Source organism: Scyliorhinus torazame, chromosome 7 (assembly GCF_047496885.1).
Source record: "Scyliorhinus torazame isolate Kashiwa2021f chromosome 7, sScyTor2.1, whole genome shotgun sequence".
NCBI classification, from domain to species: domain Eukaryota; kingdom Metazoa; phylum Chordata; class Chondrichthyes; order Carcharhiniformes; family Scyliorhinidae; genus Scyliorhinus; species Scyliorhinus torazame.
Genome location: NC_092713.1, coordinates 55,611,264 through 55,631,631, shown reverse-complemented (window position 1 = coordinate 55,631,631; position 20,368 = coordinate 55,611,264). Strand labels below are relative to the sequence as shown.

At 48.8% G+C, this 20,368-nt stretch overlaps 1 protein-coding gene across 1 annotated transcript in view; it reads right to left on the bottom strand.

Moving 5' to 3' along the window:
• urod (uroporphyrinogen decarboxylase) overlaps positions 1–20,368 on the bottom strand; it is a 95,076-nt gene that overhangs the window by 3,451 nt on the left and 71,257 nt on the right. The window contains exon 8 of the mRNA XM_072510735.1: positions 7,615–7,715. Within this exon, the coding sequence (XP_072366836.1) occupies positions 7,615–7,715 (101 nt within the window). The remainder of the gene's footprint in view (positions 1–7,614; positions 7,716–20,368) is intronic.

Below are 20,368 nucleotides of genomic sequence, written 5' to 3'. Positions count from 1 at the left end.
TTCAGTTCACACCTCAGTTCTGAAATTGGCACGGATTGTGCGTGGTAAGCAAGTTTATCGCCTCACCCACACACAAACATCACATCAGGAAGTTAACTAAAACTGTTTTCTCAAAGATTCTTGCAGATTATTGGTTAGTATGAGAATTTTATTCTGGAAGTTACTACTTGGGATGCGAATTCAGTCTTTTTTTCCAAAGGTTTGGATAATCAAATCTTGCTCCAACTTCCTGCCTCTGTGCAATTATCTCAGTTGCAAATATGTTTACTAGGTTCTAGCCTGAATCCTGAGTGTAATGCCCCCCCCCCCCCCCCCCAATAGACAGGAGTACATGGTGGGCATTCCATGTCGGCTATTCCTGACCAGCTTTGCATCCACTGCCCTCTATAAACTGGAAGCTAAACCAAAACTCTGTTGTCCTATCCCAGCTCGCACTACAATCCATTCATCCGTCGTTCCTGTACTTGCTAGCCTATGTTGGCTCCCTAGATAATCTTCTCAAATTTAAAAGTCTCATCCTTGTTTTTGAATCCCTCCATAACCTCAAGCACCCCCTCATCTCTTTTAACCTCTGGTTTGCAATTTGCAATCATCCATCGTCCCATCCAAACTTCTGCTCCCTATATCTTATTCCATGCCATGCCAGTTATACCCATTCTTGCTCATTTACACCGGCACCCAGTCACCAATATCCCAAACTTAAAAGTTCCCACTCATCTGTTAAAATACTTCCATCACCTTACACCTTTATGTATCTGTAATCTCCTCCAGCTCCCAACCCCTCACCCAAACCTCCCTCACCCAACCCCCCCCCCAACCAACCCACATTGGCCTTCACCATATTTGCTGTCTTAGGTGCAATTAAATTTGTTCCCTAAAACCATGTTTCCTAATCTTCACCATACCTTAAATCAATCACAGACCAAACTTTTGATCACCCCTCCTGATTGCTTATCTGGCTCAGAAAGGTTCCAGAAACAACAGTACAGTAAATGACCAGATCATATGTCTTTGGAGTTGGTCATGACACCAGGAGAACTCCTTGCTCACGTGAACAGTGCCATAGAATTATTTATATTCACCCAAGAGGGCAAACAGAGCCTCGGTTGAGCATCTCCTCCAAAAGACAACTCCTCTGGCAGAACTCCCTCAGTCCTGCATTGGAATGTCAGCCTTGATATGTGCTCTAGTCTATGGCATGGGACTTTAAAGCCACAACCTCCCAACTCGGAGGCAAAGTGTTTGCGCTGAGCCAATACTGACACAAAGCATAAAGGGCTGTGATAAGATGTGATTACTTCCAATCAGTGCGTCAGCATGGAGAGGGCATCATTTTAAAATTGTAACATTTTGTTAGAAAATAAATCTTTGCACAAAGTTGGTTAGAATTCTCATGCCACAATCATAACAGTTGCAAGTTGTTCCCCATTCATAATTTCACAGTTCAGAGGGGTAGGTGGGTAATCTACCTAATATGGAATTTTAAAATGGTTGCACTATGCAAACAGTGATTAATTTTGAAGTTGGCTTCTTCTGTCAAACGTTTATATTTGAAGGCTAAACTTGCTTTAAAAGCCTTACCTGGTCTAGAAGCTCACAGAGCAGAAAGTACAAGCTCTTGCTCATGGACAGTGCTACAAGTCTTTCATATGTCTGAACGATTTCTTACATTCACTATTCCTTCCCAGCTCTGCAGCCCCTGCCACACCACCCTCCCCAACTCTGCGCCATGAAAAAACTGAAACAGACTACAATGACTGCAGGCTCTATGGCATTAACAGCTGCAGAGGGTGATGGTTGGACAGGTGCACAGTTCTCTGGAAGGCGTACCTCCGCAACAGTGCACTTGGCAGCAGTTGTGTTTATTTGCAAAACTTCTCAATTTGCTTGGTAACAGCTCGCAGACATGTCGAGAGGCTGTTAAGTTACCAAAGAGTGCCACATATTTACAGTTGTGCCACATTAATTATACAGCTGGGACCTGTCTACGAGCGCAGTCTAAATGTGATCGTAAAAAGGCAAGCTCGAGAAGGACACAGAAGCAATCAGATTTTTTTAAACCATCTGAGTATGAAGGGAATCATGTAGGATGCTCGAACAATACAGCTCGAGGTAACTCGTCTTGAAATTCCCACTTCCTACTCATCAGGAATGTGTTGCTCTTTCCGAAGAGCAGTATTTTATTACAACAATCCCATAATTTATGGAAGAAGGAGGGGTCTAGTGTTATAGTTGGAACACTGCAAATTGGAGCTTGGATTTACATCCCAGCCCATATTGAAAAAATGAAACGTTGTGTATCTCGTTGTAAAAGTCCAAAGTGAAAGAGACTTGAGCAGGTTCAAGCCGGTCTCTAGTATGCACAAATCCACAACATAATAAAACCGGAATTCATTACAAAGATGGCTTTTAGTCAGCTTTTCACAGCCCGCAAGAATTATTTGTTAGAAAGATCGAATGGCATTGCAAAGGGACCTTCTTTGAAGGCTCTGGTTTGGGAGCAAAAGAAAGACAGACTTGCATTTTTATTGCTGCTTTCATATCCAGGATATTCTGAAAAACTTCAAAGCCAATGTATTACTATTTGAAGTGCAGGCCAAAAATCAACAGTAACAACTTGCACCTTTGACGTCAAAAAATTGTCTCAATGCTCTGTTATTTTGAAGGAAATCATGTCAGTTTATGCGCAGCAAGGTCCCACAGAGAGCATAGAACATAGGAAATACAGCACAGAACAGGCCCTTCGGCCCACAATGTTGTGCCGAACTTTTGTCCTAAATTAAGAACAAATTAATCTACACCCCATCATTCTACCATAATCCATGTACCTATCCAATAGCCGCTTGAAGGCCCCTAATGTTTCCGACTCAACTACTTCCACAGGCAATGCATTCCATGCCCCCACTACTCTCTAGGTAAAGAACCTACCTCTGACATCCCCCCTATATCTTCCACCATTCACCTTAAATCTATGTCCCCTTGTAATGGTTTGTTCCACCCGGGGAAAAAGTCTCTGACTGTCTATCTATTCCCCTGATCATCTTATAAACCTCTATCAAGTCGCCCCTCATCCTTCTCCGTTCTAATGAGAAAAGGCCGAGCACCCACAACCTTTCCTCGTAATATCTACTCTCCATTCCAGGCAACATCCTGGTAAATCTCCTTTGCACCTTTTCCAAAGCTTCCACATCCCTCCTAAAATGAGGCGACCAGAACTGCACACAGTACTCCAAATGTGGCCTTACCAAGGTTTTGTACAGCTGCATCATCACCTCACGGCTCTTAAATTCAATCCCTCTGCTAATGAACGCTAGCACACCATAGGCCTTCTTCACAGCTCTATCCACTTGAGTGGCAACTTTCAAAGATCTATGAACATAGACCCCCAAGGTCTCTCTGCTCCTCCACATTGCCAAGAGCCCTACCGTTAACCCTGTATTCTACATTCATATTTTTCCTTCCAAAATAGACAACCTCACACTTTTCAGGGTTAAACTCCATCTGCCACTTCTCAGCCCAGCTCTGCATCCTATCTATGTTTCCATTGTCTCCTTAGACTACACACCGGCCACATTAACGAACCTGTTGCTCTTAGAACTGAGCCAAAACTGCTCATTTGACTATATGCTGGAGCCACACAGAATTTTGTGGCAACTCTCCCTCCAATAATTTCTTCCCAAAGAGACAATGGCAGGAAGAGGTCAGAGGTTAAGAATGGAATGGAAAGGGCAGCACGGTGGCGCAGTGGTTAGCGCTGCTGTCTCACGGCGCTGAGGACCCGGGTTCGATCCCGCCACTGGGTCACTGTCCGTGTGGAGCCCGCACTCCCTCCCCGTGTCTGCGTGGATCTCACCCCCCACACAACCCAAAGATGTGCAGGGTACGTGGATTGACCACTCTATATTGCCCCTTAATTGGGAAAAAAATGAGAATTGGGTACTGTAAAAAAAAATTAAAGAATGCGAGTGGAATCCTAAATCCCCAATGCTCTAAACAGTGTATGTTGATGCTCCAACTCGTTGCCTTAGGTGAAATATGAATTGACTGCGAAGGAGGAAGAGAAAGGTCAGATAAAAGCAAATTACTGTGGGTGCTGGAATCTGAAACAAAAACAGAAAATACCAGACAATCTCAGCAGGTCTGACAGCCTCTGTGGAGAGAGAAGGGAGCTCACGTTTCGAGTCTGGATGACTCTTTGTCAAAGTATTTTTAATCGAGTAAAACGCGAAAGACACGTAAAGGGCGGATCTCCACACCCGCTGCGGTGTGTTTTGCGGTGGAGGGAGCTGCCTCTTTTTATGCACCCCGGCCACTGGGAAACCACAGCGGGATTCACCAGCGGTGGGACCTGAAGATTCCGCCAGTGAAAACTGTTGGAAAATCCTAGCCGAAGAACACAGTAGATAATTTATTTTAGTGCAAAATAAATGCGCATCTGCTAAAATTCATCTCTGTCCTGGACTGGAAAGGGCATGAACCAAATCACCAGTTAGTGTTTAAAAATGTTTAAAAAATAAAAATTCCAATTAAGGGGCAATTTAACATTGCTAATCCACCTACCCTGCACATCTTTGGGTTCTGGGGGTGCGACCCACGCACAGAATATGCAAACTCCACAGGTAGAATGTGCAAACTCCACACGGACAGTGACCCGGGACCGGGATTGAACCTGGGTCCTCGGCGGCATGAGGCAGCAGTGCTAACCACTGTGCCACCGTACCGCCCTTACTAGTTAGTGTTTAACATTACATGTGGATGAATGTTGGCCAGAACAGCTCCACCTGCTTTGACACTTTTCATTGAATTGTTGATCTCTGTAGCTTTATCTCCACCTCCACATCCACATCCAACTGCACCTCACCCACCCCAACCTGACCTCTGCTAGTGGTTCAGCTGGAACTATTTTTAAAAAAGCACAACTTCAGTGTACAAACCCACATCATCATCTCCCATTCTGCAGCAGCTTTTCCTGTGAAATGTCTCGACTTTTACTTTAAAGGTGTTACGCAAGTACAAGCTGCTTTCTGTTACTACTGCTAATTGCTGCTATTATGACTGTTGAACTTCCTGTGGAGCTCTGCTTCGTGTGTTAAAGAGATGGAACCGTTACAACTTCAAAACAAGGGATTAAAAAAGGGTCAGTGGTCACAAACTGGAGGATTTCATTTTTCAACAAGGGTAGGACAATGCTGCATGCATTCCAATGGTTCCAGGTCGTAATGAAATGACCGAATTGAGAGTTTCAGATTGCTTTATATGCTGCCTATACTATCTTTTGGCAATTTGATCCTTTTTCCCCAAACAAGACCAAATTAGGTATCTCACCTTTTGGGTCGATTTTAAATGATCTACATGGTTTCAATTTTACAATGGGGGGGGGGAGAGAAGAAAGGTTATTTAGTTCTTGGTTGCTTCTGTTTTACAGAGGTCTGTCTCTGCATTGCCTTTCTGTGCACTCTTTGCCTGCACTAGGGGTTAATGATTAATGCCAACAATGAGGAATTTAATCAAATAATGATCTGCAAAAAACTAAAGAACATGTTTCAGTTCACGTTATTGCTGTTATTGGGGACGGCCGATACCTGTTCTCAAAGTTCAAGTCCAGAATGGGTTAAAAAGTTGAATAAATATTTCTCTGTTTCCTACACAGATGCCTTATCTCATCTTTGTTGTTTTCTGAACACAAGCCACTTATCCAACAAAAGCAGAAAGACTCTATTCTGTTGCAATTCAAGTTTTTTTTTCCAAAATATATACACGGCCTATTACTCAAAGAACCCCTTGATGTTTAGCAGTCTTTAGTATTCTTGTTGAACAGAGTAATTAAAATGTTTACAATGCTTCAACAACAAAGCTATTTCAACAAAGCCACTTTATTTCCTATTTTTATCCTGTTTAATCTTTTATTTTCTCATCCCTACTTTTTTACTTCCTCTTTACACTTATTTTCCTGTCTCAGATTTGCATAGGATGGAGGATGGCACCTGCAGTCCAGTCTCTGAAAATGCCAATATGGACCCGGAGGTACATGAAGGCAATTCAGTGGAGATTCCTCTTTCTTGATAAACCAATGAAACTGAAAACATACAAGGTAGAGACGATGGGCAGAATTCTCCGGGCCTCTGTGCCAAAATCCCGCTCGACGCGGGGGCGGGAATGGGTTGATGCCAAAATCCGGCTCGACGCCGCTCGCTCCCACGATTCTCTGGTCCCCGGAGAACCACTGCGAATCATGTGCATGCACGGGGGGGAGGATCCTTCACCCGGGGGGGCCTCACGGACGGCCAGGCAAGCGATTGGGGGCCACCGATCTGCAGGCGTGCGCGATCACGGGGGGGGGAGGGGGGCTATATTTTCGGGGCCGGTCCGTGGTGTGAGTCCGCCATCGAGCATGGCGCGGCCGCCGCAGGCTGCCGCTGTGCGCATGCGCAGACTCCCGACTGGAAGTGCAGGGCCCCGTATCGACAGGCAGAGCTGCGTGGAGTACTCCGGGGCCCTACTAGCCCTCTTCAGGTAGGAGAATCACTCTGGACTTTCTTCAGGAAAGTCCAGAGTGAAACGCCCGCATTCTGATGCTGGAGTGCGGACATAGCCCCATTATCAGAGAATCCCGCCCCTGATGTTTCCATGTGGAAGGGTGCCTCAGTGTGAAGGGTTCTTGCTCCACAGAATTGCCGGGGTTTGGGGTGAGGGTTTGGAGGGGGGAGGGAAAGGGATTGGAAGCTTCTCAAATTAACTTTAACCAGCAGGGAATTGGTTTAATGGAGAACTTGGAATTGAGTGCGGATGTGGTGAGTGAAACAAACAGGGCATCTTGGACCATCTCTACTTAGGCCCATTCTATTCAAACCCCACTTCATTCTGCTCCTGTCTTTGGAAAGATTCTCTGCTCAGTCATTCTCAAAGCTCCAAATACTTAGCCTTTGGCCTTTCATTCAACACAATATGTCTGCAACCACGGATTTTCTCAACTGTTTCCTTTTTGTCAACGATTACTCTCTACTGTCCAGGTCCTTGACTCCCTTATGTCCTGGTTTTGTTTCCTGTCTAAACGGATGCAGATTTGAGCACAGCGCCTCTACAAATGGATTATCCCAGCCATCTGCAGATCTGACTGGGTAGCACCAGGCTTAAGAGACTCCATCTTCTGTAGAGGGTGCAGTTACAAGCATGACTGTGCATCACAGAGCAGTGCTGCCCAAATTAGAAATACATAATATGCAGAGCAAATTTACATTGCATAATTCTGAAGTTACAATTTCTTCACAGAGAGTCATTTGTTTTTAGTTTTTTTTTGGGGGGGGGGGGGAAATGTTTTTGGACACTAAGGGCAATTTAGCATGGCCAATCCATCTAACCTGCACATCTTTGGATTGTGGGAGGAAACCGGAGCATCCGGAGGAAACCCACAGGAATGATCTGCAGACTCCGTACAGACAATGACCCAAGCCGGGAATTGAACCGGAGACCCTGGAGCTGTGATGCAACTGAGCTAACCACTGTGCTATTGTTAAATAGGCTGTTCAACAGGCTGATTTTAAATCTCCACTATACGAATGCTTTACGTTAGTAGCTAGTCAGGTAAACTTTATGACTAACTGCTCTTCAGCTTACCGTGCAACTTTAGGCTGAATGGTCCAGTCCAATCCCACCACTTCATACCCAGACTGAGAAATATCTTCCAAAGCATAATGCGCATCTTTTGCAAAAACAATCTGGGGAGAAAAAAATACATTGAGATAGGTTATTTGGGAAATAAGCAAACCACGTGTCAAAACAACTATAAACATTGGTAACTGTAATACAGAAGTAAAATACTGCAGATGCTGGAAATCTGAAATTAAACAGAAAATGCTGGAAATATTCAGACGGTCTGGCAGCATCTGTGGAGAGAAATAGATTTAACGTTTCCAAGTCAATGGCAGATTTTAAGCAAATAAAGAAGGTGGTGGGAAAAAGAACAAAAGGGAAGCTATATGATTGGGTTAAAGCTATGGGATAGATTAAGTGACAATAGGGCTCCTGCTGCAAGGCCAAAGTGAGTGATACTGGGACAAGTTAAAAAAATTAAGAAGTGTGTCCAAAGGAAGTTCGAATAGCAGAACCATAAACACATCTGCCGTTCAAAAGCAGCGAATAATAAAAATGAGTGAATTAAATAACATGGGGGCAAAGGTTACGCCTTGAAACCCAATGCAGGATTTGCATTTTAGAAAATATATATTCACCTGGGAGGGATACAGTGTGATTCACCAAAAGTAAACCGTGGCGTAAAAGGTTAAATTAGAGGACAGGTTGCCTCATTCATTCATATTCCCTAGAGTGCAGGAAGTTTTTTCTTATTTTTCCAATTAAGGGGCAATTTAACATAGTCAATCCACGTACCCTGCATATCGATGGGTTGTGGGGGTGAGACCCACGCAGACACGGGGAGAATGTGCAATGTCCACAGGGCCAGGATCGAATCCAGGTCCTCAGCGGCATGAGGCAGCAGTGCTAACCGCTGCACCACCGTGCCGCCCAGAGTGTAGGATGTTGAGCAGTGATCTATTTCAGATCTTTAATATGGTAGAGAGAGCGAGAGACACAGGAGCCTTTCATCCCATTAGGCAGAGCTGAAGTTGAAGCTTAGCTAGAGTGGAAAGCGCAAAACTGAACAGTTCAAATAGGATTCTTCCCCACCCCCCCCATGTCCTGTGATCAGTACTTCCATCTGACACCAAAGCCAAAATTGGGAGCCATTGTGATGAAGCTCATGTATACTCTGCTTTGCCAACACTCAAAATTTGCCAATTGTGATAAGGGAATGTGTGGTGGCTCGAGACATGCACTGGAGTCTTCCAGTAATGAACAAAGGGGTTTACTGATAAAAGGCAATGGCAGCTAGATAACAGGCACAGAACACTACACAGCAGTCTTCACATTTCAGCTCTCTGGTCCACATTGCCCAGGGTTCTGTTCCCAGGGCCCCGCTCCCAGGGCCCCGGACAAAGTCGCCATTCGCTGGTTCACACGCTCCCGAGTGATTGGCCCTGAGGCGGTCATGTGGTTCTGTGGAACCTCGCCCCTTAAAGGGACCATGCTACCACAGAATAAATGCATAATCTCTGCAAAATTAGCACAGAATTATATTCTTTCATAATATATATAAACATTAAGTCTTAGTACAATCAGTACTTAGGACTTCCAGTGGCGGCTATGAGGGAGTAAGTCGCACACTTGGTGGCTCCCGCTCCGGTAGGACGTTTTGGACTTTTCCCCCCGACTTTTTTGCGCTTTTAAACGCTGGATTGGAAAGTAATAGCACTCAGGCACTGAATCCATACAGAGGTGTATGGAACTAAGAAGTAGGAAGGATCGCAAACAGCTGAAGAAGTGGACAAGCAAGGGCAAAGGGGAGGCTGTGAGTGAAACCAATATGGCCGATGTCCAGACCCGGGCACTGCCAGCTCAGCCGATAATGGAGCACCTGTTGCAGGTTATGCAGGAGAACGTCCTAGCACTGAAAAGTGATTATTTGGACCCGCTCCAGAAATCGTTTGACCGAATGGAGAAAAGGCTGGATGCCCAGGCTGAGAAGATCCAGGAGTTGGAGAAGACGGTGGAGGAGGAGGCGAACTTTCAAACGATGGCGGACATGGAGATTCGAAGGTTCAGAGATCAACAAAACATGCTCTGGAAAAGCTGGAGAACAGGTCTCGCCAGCAGAATTTCAGAATCGTTGGCCTCCCGGAGGGGGCCGAGGGGCTGGATGCTGCTGCGTATGTAGCAGATATGTTCCAGAAGCTGCTGGGGAACGACGTGTTCCCTCGCCCGCCGGAGCACATAGAGCGCAGGTGAGGCAGCCGCGGGTAGGGGGTCCCTCGCGAGTGATGGTGGTCCGGTTCCACAGGTTCCTGGATAAGGAGCGGGTTCTTCAATGGGCCAAGAGCACGCGGAGCTGCAACTGGGGTAATAGCACCCGGCACGTTTACCAAGACCTGAGCGCAGAGGTGGCCAGAAGGAGGGCAGGCTACAGGCAAGTTAAAGAGATTTTATATAAGAAGCAGGTAAAATTTGGGCTGCTCCATCCGGCGCGACTTGTGGGTTACACACGAGGGCCAGCACCATTAGTTCAAGGAACCCGAGGAGGCGATGGACTTTGCAAAGAGGCAAGGGCTGGTCCCGAGCTGAGGACTCTTGGACTCGTGTTGGAACTTTTAATTCTTTCTCTCTTGTTTCTGAGAGATGCCTGCATGTTTTTTTTCAGGCTTTTGTATCTTGGTTTTTATGTGTTTTTTGTCTTTTTTCTCTTCATGTCTCTTTTTCGCTTTTGTGTTTGAGTTTTGTTGGAAAAAGAGAATAGTTAGAATGGTTCCGATAGAGGGGGTGTTTTTCGGGGAATTTTTGCGATCTCTTTCTGCATTCAGATAGGAATGGTTGACAGTGCATGCTATTTTGTTTTGTAGGACTTAAATTGGGGCCGTCTCCATCCTGTTTAGAGTATTTGTTCAAGCAGGGCTGATTTGGGGAAGTGGTGTGGATGGGCCGGGGGAGGGGAGCCAGGGAACAATAGGTAAGAGACTCACTGGCGCCGGAGTTGGGAGCCACCAGGCTAGCCGAGTGGGCTAGTCAACGGAGGCCAGGTGGGGGGTGTTCATTTAGCTAGTTTATGTCAGGGGTTAGGTTATAGGGTGGTGTTGCCAGGAGGGGGAGGGGGAGGGGGGGGGTTAGTAGGTCTGCTGACGATGTTGGAAATTAGGCATGGTAACAGTGAGGAGGTCAGGGGTGGAGGTGACCAGGAGGCGGGCCAGAGGAAGCGCGACACATGGCTTGGGGGCTGGCCAAAGAAAGGAGATGGCTGATTGGCAAAGGGGGGAGGGGGGGCCAAGGTGCCCCCCGACCAGGCTGATCACCTGGAATGTTAGAGGCTGAACAGGCCAGTCAAGAGGGCACGTGTGTTCGCGCATTTACGGGTTTTGAAGGCGGACGTAGTCATGTTACAGGAGATTCATCTGAAAGTGGCTGACCAGGTCAGATTAAGGAAGCTCTGGATTAGTCAGGTCTTCCATTCGGGGCTCGACACTATGACCAGGGGGGTTGCGATCTTGATCAACAGGCGGGTCCAACTTGAGGTGGAGGGCACAGTTGCGGACAGGGGTGGCAGATTTGTTAAGGTTAGGGGTAAGCTCGAGGGGGTGAGAGTAGTCCTGGTCAACGTATATGCCCCTAATTGGGATGACGTAGATTTTGTTAAGAGGTTGCTGGGGAAGATCCCTGACTTGGACTCATGCAAACTGATCATGGGTGGGGACTTTAACACAGTTCTTGATCCTGGCCTGGACCGGTCATGTTCAAAAAAGAGTAGGGTGCCAGCGATGGCAAAGGAACTGAGAGGGTTCATGAAGCAAATTGGGGGAGCTGACCCATGGAAATTTAGTCGACCGTCGGCGAAGGAGTTTTTGTTCTATTCTCACGTCCACAAGGTGTATTCCCGAATTGATTTCTTTATCATGAGCGGGACTTGCTGACAGGGATGATGGGTGCAGAATATTCGGCAATTACCATCTCGGACCATGCTCCGCACTGGGTTGATCTGCAGATTTGCAAAGATAGCTTTCAGCGCCCACAATGGAAGCTGGAAGTTGGGCTGCTGGCAGACGAGGCGGTGTGTGAGAGGCTGAGGAAATGCATGTAGAATTACCCGCAGGTAAATGATACTGGAGAAGTCTCAGCAGCGGTGCTCTGGGAGGCGCTGAAGGCAGTGGTGAGAGGGGAGCTGATTTCAATCCGAGCCCATAACGACAGGACAGACAGGGCAGAAAAAGACCGACTGGTTAAGGAAATTTTACGGACGGACAGGAGCTATGCGGAGTCCCCAAGGCCAGAGTTACTTAGGAAACGACAGAGGCTTCAGACCGAGTTTGGGGTGTTGTCTACAGGGAAGGCCGTAGAGCAGCTTAGAAGGGCAAAGGGTGCAATATACGAGCATGGGGAGAAGACCAGCAGAATGCTTGCACAACAACTAAGAAAGAGAGAAGCGGCTAGGGAAATAGGAAAGGTAGTCGATGGGGAGGGAAACCTGGTGGGGGACCCGGTAGGACTGAACAAGGTGTTTAGGGACTTCTATAGCAAGCTGTACACCTCGGAACCCCCCACCGGACCGGAGAGGATGAGGCGCCTTTTGGACGGACTGACCCTCCCAAGAGTAGGTAGGGGGTTGGTAGATGGGCTGGGGGCCCCGATCAGGACCAAAGAAGTACTGGGGGGCCTGAAGGTCATGCAGTCGGGTAAAGCCCCGGGGCCGGACGGATACCCGGTGGAGTTTTATAAAAAGTTCTCCGAGATAGTGGGGCCGGTGCTGGTCAGGGTGTTCAACGAGGCAAGAGACAGAGGGGTCTTACCCCCGACGATGTCGCAGGCCACTATCTCGCTTATACTGAAACGAGATAAAGACCCAGAGGCATGTGGGTCCTATAGGCCGATTTCTTTGATTAACGCAGACGCTAAGTTACTGGCCAAGATCTTGGCATCTAGAATTGAGGACTGTGTACCGGACATGATTGCGGAGGACCAAACCGGGTTCGTAAAGGGCAGGCAACTGGTGACCAATCAATGTGATTATGATGCCCCCGGAGAGCAGGGAGGCAGAAGGTAGTGGTAGCAATGGATGCCGAAAAGGCTTTCGACTGGGTTGAGTGGGACTATTTATGGGAGGTGCTGGGTTCGGGGTGGGATTCATTGACTGGGTTAGGCTGCTATATCAGGCCCCAGAGGCTAGTGTGAGGACGGACAGGACGATATCTGACTACTTCAGACTGCACCGCGGGACTAGACAGGGATGTCCCTTCTCCTCACTGCTGTTTGTGCTGGCTATAGAGCCACTGGCAATTGCTCTGAGAGCTTCAAGGGACTGGAAAAGGCTGGTCAGGGGGGAGTGGAACATAAAGTCTCGTTATACGCGGATGACCTGCTGTTATACGTGTCAGACCCAATGGCAGGGATGGACGGAATCATGGAAACCCTGAGGGTATTTGGTCGATTCTCAGGACATAAATTGAATGTGGCAAAGAGCGAGATGTGAGTAGTGCAGGCGAGAGGTCAGGAGAGTAGGCTGAGGAGCCTGCCGTTCAGGCTGGTACGGGAAAGCTTCAGATATTTAGGGATACAAGTAGCGCGAGACTGGGGTAAGTTGCATAAGTTGAACTTGTCCCGGTTGGTGGAGCAAGTGAGGGACGAGTTCCGGAGATGGGATGCGCTCCCGCTGTCATTGACGGGGAGAGTGCAGACGGTGAAGATGTCATCCTCCCGAGATTCTTGTTCATATTTCAGTGTCTCCCCATTTTCATTCCAAGGTCCTTCTTTAAGAGGCTAGATAAAATTATCCTGGGATTTGTTTGGGCGGGAAAGTCCCCACGGGTGAGGAAGGCGATGCTCGACAGGAATCGAGGGAATGGGGGGGCTGGCGTTGCCGAACTACTACTGAGCAGCTAACATAGCCATGGTAAGGAAATGGATGGTGGGTACGGGGTCGGTTTGGGAACGGATGGAGGCTGCTTCATGCAGGGGCACCAGTTTGGCAGCCTTGGTTACGGCGCCTCTGCCGCTCCCGCCGGCACGATACTCCACCAGCCCTATAGTGGTGGCGGCTCTAAGGATCTGGGGCCAGTGGAGGAGGCATATAGGGGAAGTGAGAGCATCTGTTTGGTCCCCAATCTGTGGTAACCACCACTTTGCCCCTGGGAATATTTATGGTGGGTTCCAATTATGGCGGAGGGCGGGGATTGCGAGGATGGGCGATCTGTTCCTGGAAGGGGGCTTCCCGAACATGAGGGTGTTGGAGAAGTTCGGGCTGGCGAGAGGGAATGGTTTCAGGTACTTGCAGGTGCGGGATTTCGTACGCAGATTGGTACCATCCTTCCCACGCCTCCCACCAAGGGGGATCCAGGACAGGGTAGTTTCCAGAGGAGAGGTGGGAGAGGGGAGAGTCTGCAACATTTATAAAGAACTAATGGGAGCAGAGGAGACACAGACCGAAGAACTGAAGCTTAAGTGGGAGGAGGAGCTGGGGGGGGGGAGAAGAGAAGAGAGAGAGAGAGAGAACGGCATATGGGCAGACGCTTTGAATAGAGTAAACATGACCGCACCATGCGCCAGGCTCAGTCTGATCCAATTCAAGGTCGTACATCGGGCCCACATGACGGTGGCCCGGATGAGCAAATTCTTTGGGCTGGAGGACAAATGTGCTAGATGTGCCAGAGGACCAGCGAACCATGTACACATGTTGGATTGGATTTGATTATTGTCATGTGTACCGAGGTACAGTGATAAGTATTTTTCTGTGAGCAGCTCAACAGATCATTAAGTACATGGGAAGAAAAGGGAATAAAAGAAAATACATAATAGGGCAACACAACATATGCAATGTAACTACATAAGCACTGGCATCGGATGAAGCATACAGGGTGTTCTGGGCGTGTCCTAAACTAAGGGGGTACTGGCAGGGATTCGCGGACATCATGTCCCGGATATTGAAAACTACGGTAGCAATGAGTCCGTAGGTGGCAATTTTGGGGGTTTCGGAGGACCCGGGAGTCCAGGAGGAGAAAGAGGCCGACGTCTTGGCCTTTGCTTCCCTGGTAGCCTGGCGACGAATACTGTTGGCATGGAGGGACTCGAAGCCCCCGAAGTCTGAAGTATGGCTTTCGGACATGGCGAGCTTTCTCGGGCTGGAGAAAATTAACTTCGCCTTGAGAGGATCACTGTCAGGGTTCGCCTGGAGGTGGCAGCCATTTGACTTCTAAGCGGAGAATTAGTCGTCAACAGGGGAGAGGGGGTGGTGGGGGGGGGATAGGGGCGGTTAGGGTAGCGTAGAGTCAGGGGGTTGCTTAGGCAGGTTCTTGCGAGAGGGGAGCCGATGCTTGCATTATATCTTATTTGCTTTTTGTACACTACGGTATAATGTTGCTGTATTTATGCCAAAAATACCTCAATAAAATTGTTTATTTTAAAAAATCAATCAGTACTTAGTGTGAACAATCTAATATCAGTTCCCAATTCTGGTGTAACCTTTATTCCCTGCCCTGTAGCAGAGATAAAATAAGAGTGTTTCATTGGAACAAGGACCACATTGAGCTAATCTTCAGAGACCAGGAGGAAGTTAGATACAAAATTCCAATAAATCAAACGTCTCTGCCACCCCCTCCCACCTAACCAAATAACTTGGAGAAATCGTCGATCTTCCATCTTCAAAACATTCTCCCAAGTCTTGCATTATAAACTGGATTTCCCCCAAGTTAACCAAGTACTCACTGAAAGCGACCCCATGCGAGCTCTCCCATTTGGAAATATTCAGCTCCATGAGCTTTAGCAACAGCTGCACTTCAAGCCAAGAGTACAAAATGAAAAAGACCATTTGATACGATTCGTTGTACAGTTTTAAACACACCCCTGTACAGATGCCTTTAAATACTAAGCAGTATTTTGTGTGCAATTAGCTATATTTAGTGCTTCATTATTTAGCAGGATAAGGATTAAAGTATTATCAACATTTGTTAGTTCGAGTGGCATTAGTCGAGAGCAGGCAGCAGACTGATTACTTTCCACATTATAGGCAAAACTTCAGTCACCTACAACATATGGAGTCCCTTTAGCAGGCGGGAAAATGGAGTCGAGGCTCAAGATCAGCCAATATGGTATTGAGTGGTGAAGCAGGCTGTATGGGCTGAATGGTCTAACTCCTATTGCTTGTGTTCTTTTTTATTAAAATATTTTATTAAGATATTTGTATAAACAATAATTACAAAATTACAAAAAAACAAGAGAACAAACAGGAACATAATAATAAATAACCAGCTGACCAACCCCCCAACCCCCCCTGCCATTCACCTCCTCCCGTCCTGCCTTCCCCATTTAACCCCTTTATCTCTCACACCCCCGCCCCCCACCTGCTGACACCTCAATTCTCCTTGAAGAAGCCGATTAACGGCTTCCACCGCCAGGCAAACCCATCGACCATCCCTCTTAAGACAAACTTGATTTTCTCCAATCTTAGGAACTCCGCTAGGTTGCTCACCACACCCCTGGTTTTGGTGTCTCTTGGTCCCTCCATTCAAGCAAAATTCGTCTCCAGGCAACCAGGGCAGGCAAAGGCCAGGACATCGGTCTCTCTCGCCCCCTGGATTCCTGGATCTTCCGACACTCCGAATACCGCCACTTCTGGACCCAGCACTACCTTCACCCCCAACACCTCAGACATTACGTCTGCGGACCCCTACCAGAACCCCTTCAATTTCGGACATGCCCAAAACATGTGAACGTGGTTCGCGGGCCTCCCCGCGCACACCTGTCCACTACTTCCTGAAAAAACCTGCTCATCCTAGCCAGCGTCATGTGCGCCATATGAACTACCTTAAACTGGATAAGGCTGAGCCTTGCACATGACAAGGACATATTCACCCTCCTCAGGCCCATCCCAGCCTCCACTTCCTCCCCCAGTTCCTCCTCCCATTTCCGTTTGACTTCCCCAATCAGGGCTCCCGCCCAGTCCATTAGCTCCTTATAGATCTTGGACACCTTCCCCATACCCACTCAGTAGCACCTTATCCAGCAATCCCAAATGCGGCAAACTGGGAACGGACGGCACCTGCTTCTTCAAAAAATCTCAAACCTGTAAGTATCTAAACCCATTCCCCCTGGGCAACTCATATTCCTCCTCAGAGTCCTCCAAACTTGCAAAGCTGCACCCAACAAACAGGTCCCCAAACCGTTCGATCCCTGACTGTTGCCACCCCGAAACCTTGTGACCAAACCCCCTGGTGCATATCCGGCATTGTGATTGTCGCAAATCGGTGCCCGTCAGGAGGTACCCAGCCTCAGGGGCTGCCACCATTGCCCCCACTTCCTAAGGGCCACCACCACCACTGGGCTCGTGGAGTACCTGGCCTGTGAGAACAGCAGAGGCACTGTCAACAATTCCCATAAAATCGTTCCACTGCAAGAGGCCGCCTCCATCCGCCCCCACGCCGACCCCTTCCCCCACTACCCATTTTGTCACCACCGCGATGTTTGCTGCCCAGTAATAATTCATTATGTTTGGCAAGGCCAACCTGCGCCCTCCCACCCTCCCTGTTCCAACAGCACCTTCTTAACCCGCGGGGTTTTCCCTGTCTACACAAACCCCGAGATCAAAGTATTGACTTTCTTAAAGAATGATTTTGGGATGAAGATCGGGAGGTTCTGAAAGACAAAAAAGAGCCTTGGCAGCAGCGTCATTTTCACTGTTTGTACCCGCCCTGCCAGCGGCAATACATCCAACCTCTGAAAATTCCCCTTCATCTGTTGTACCAGCTGAGCCAGGTTCAGCTTATGCAGCTGTACCCATCCGCGAGCCAGCTGGATGCCCAAGTACCTGAAGCCCGCCTCCACCACCTTGAACTGCAGCTCACCCAACCTCCTTAGTTAGGCCACACTTGGAGTATAGTGTTCAATTCTGGTCGCCACACTACCAGAAGGATGTGGAGGCTTTAGAGAGGGTGCAGAAGAGATTTACCAGGATGTTGCCTGGTATGGAGGGCATTAGCTATGAGGAGAGGTTGAATAAACTCGGTTTGTTCTCACTGGAACAACGGAGGTTGAGGGGCGACCTGATAGAGGTCTACAAACTTGAGGGGCATAGACAGAGTGGATAGTCAGAGACCTTTTCCCAGGGTAGAGGGGTCAATTACTAGGGGGCATAGGTTTAAGGTGCGAGTGGCAAGGTTTGTAGAAGGTGTACGAGGCAAGTTTTTTTTACACAGGCGGTAGTGGGTGCGTTGAACTCGCTGCCAGAGGAGGTGGTGGGAGCAGGGACGATAATGACATTTAAGGGGCATCTTGACAAATACATGAATAGGATGGGAATAGAGGGATACGGACCTCAGAAGTGTAGAAGATTTTGATTTAGATGGGCAGCACGGTCGGCACAAGCTTGGAGGGCCTCGATCGGGAACACCTCACTCTTCCCCATGTATAGCTTGTATCCGGAAAACCGTCTACCAGGATACTCATGGTTCCCCCAATACCCCCCCAGGTCCGAAATATACAGCAGCAGATCGCCCGCGTACAACAAAACCCTGTGCTCCGGGGGCATCATTATCACATTTAATAATCTCCTAACATTCACCGACATTTGCCTCCCCTTTACAAACCCCGTCTGGTCTTCCCCTATCACCTCCAGCACACAGTCCTCGATACACAAGGCCAGGGTCCTTGCCAGCAACATTTAATATCTACATCGGACGTAGGACGCACACTGCTCCAGACCTTTATCTTTCTTCAGTATTAGGGACATGGACGCCTGCAATAATGTGTGTGTGGGGGGAGGGTTTCCCCCTTTCCCTTGCCTCATTATATGCCCTCACCAGCCGAGGCCCCAGGTCCCTCCGAATTTATTACTAAATTCCACAGGGAACCCATCTGGGCTCGGTGCCTTCCCTGCCTGCATTGACCCCATGCTCTCCATCACCTCCACCAGCCCACCGGTGGCCCCCAACCCCTCCAACGGTTCCTTCTCAACCTTGGGGAACTCCAACCCATCCAGGAACTGCCACGGTGTCTTCCCCCAGCCCCGGGCCAGTGGCTCCGATTCATAAAGCCTCCTGTAGAACTCCTCAAATACCCATTCACCCCCACCGGGTCGAGCACCAATCTCCCCCTTCCAGTCCTTCACCCTTCCAATCTCCCTTGCCGCCTCCTGCTTCCCGAGTTGCTGGGCCAGCATTCCGCTAGCCTTCTCCCTGTACTCATACACTGCCCCTCTGGCCCCCCACAACTGCCCAACTGCCTTCCCCATGGACACCAGCCCGAACACCACCTGGAGCTTCTGCCTCTTCTTCAACAACCCTGCCTCCGAGGCCTCTGCATACCTCCTGTCCACCCACAGAATCTCGCCCACCAGCCTCGTCGCCTCTTCTTGCTCCTCCATCTTCCTATGCGCCCGGATCGATATAAACTCCCACTAACCATCGCCTCGAGCGCTTCCCACAGCATTGCAGCCGAGACGTCACCTGTATCATTCAGTTCCACATATCCCTGGATGGCAGTCCTCACCCACTCACACACCTCCTCATCCGCTACCAACCCCACATCCAACCTGCACTGGGCCACCCTCCGGTCCACTCGCAAGCCCACCCAGTGCGGCACGTAGTCTGAAACGATGATCGGCGATTACCCCGAGTCAACGATCCCCGCCAGCAACATCTTGTCCACCACGAAAAGATCAATCAGAGAATACACCGGTTGCACATGGGAGACGTAAGAGAACTCTTTCGCCCTGTGCCTCCCAAACCTCCACAGGTCCACTTCCTCCAAACCCCTTCAGCTCCTTTGCACCGCCGACACCCTCTCCGAACTAGGACTCGACCGGTTCAAACTTGTTGAATGACCGTGCTAAATTCCCCCCAACCCCCCCCATACTCAACCGGTGAGAGTCCAGGTCTGGGATCTTCCTCAAACTCCATCTTGTCCTATTAAGCAAAACCACCTGCATTCCCTCCAGCTTCCTGCTCACCATCATGAACCTCCCCCCGAATCTGCCACAACATTCCCCACCTTGAATGCCGCCCGTTTGTTTACTAACACCACTACCCACTTTGTCTTCATGTCCATCCCCGAATGAAAGACTTGCCCTACCCACTCTTTCCTTAACCTTGTCTGATCCCCGATCTTCAGATGTGGTTCTTGCAAAAAGGCCACGTCTGCCTTCAAGCTCCTCAAGTGCACGAACACATGCGACCGTTTGACTGGCCTATTCAGCCCTCTCACATTCCATTTACCAACCTGGTTGGGGGGCACCCTGCCCTCCTCCCCTGCCAATCAGCCATATCCTTTCTTGGGCCAGCCCCAGCCCGTGCCACGCGACCTTCAAGGCCCACCCTCGGATGCCCATCGTCACTCTTTTTCTTGCTGCGCCACAGCAGCCACACCTTTGTCAGCAGCCCCCCCACTTCCCCCTGAGCAAAACAACAACCCCATCCCCCTCTTCTGCGCCAACCACCTGGCTACACCCCCCACTGTGCTCCCATTAGTTAACCTGCCCAGCTAGCCTGGCAGCCCCCGCCCAAGGCTACTGGGCCTCCTACCCCATGATTCCCCTCCCCCCGCAAAACAAACAACAGAAAAACAAGAAAAAAGCTGCACTCAACCTCGACGCTCCCCAAGCATCCAGCCACCAAACCCAACAAAACGCCTCAAGGGAAAAAGGTTCGCCAACAACCAACAAACAAAAAAGACAGAAAAAAGCAAACATCTCCTCACACCTCCTCCAAAGTTCAGTGTCCTCCTTCTCCTGCCAGTCCATTGTCTCTCAAAAATTCCATCGACTCCTCTGGTGTCCCGAAATAGTGTTCGC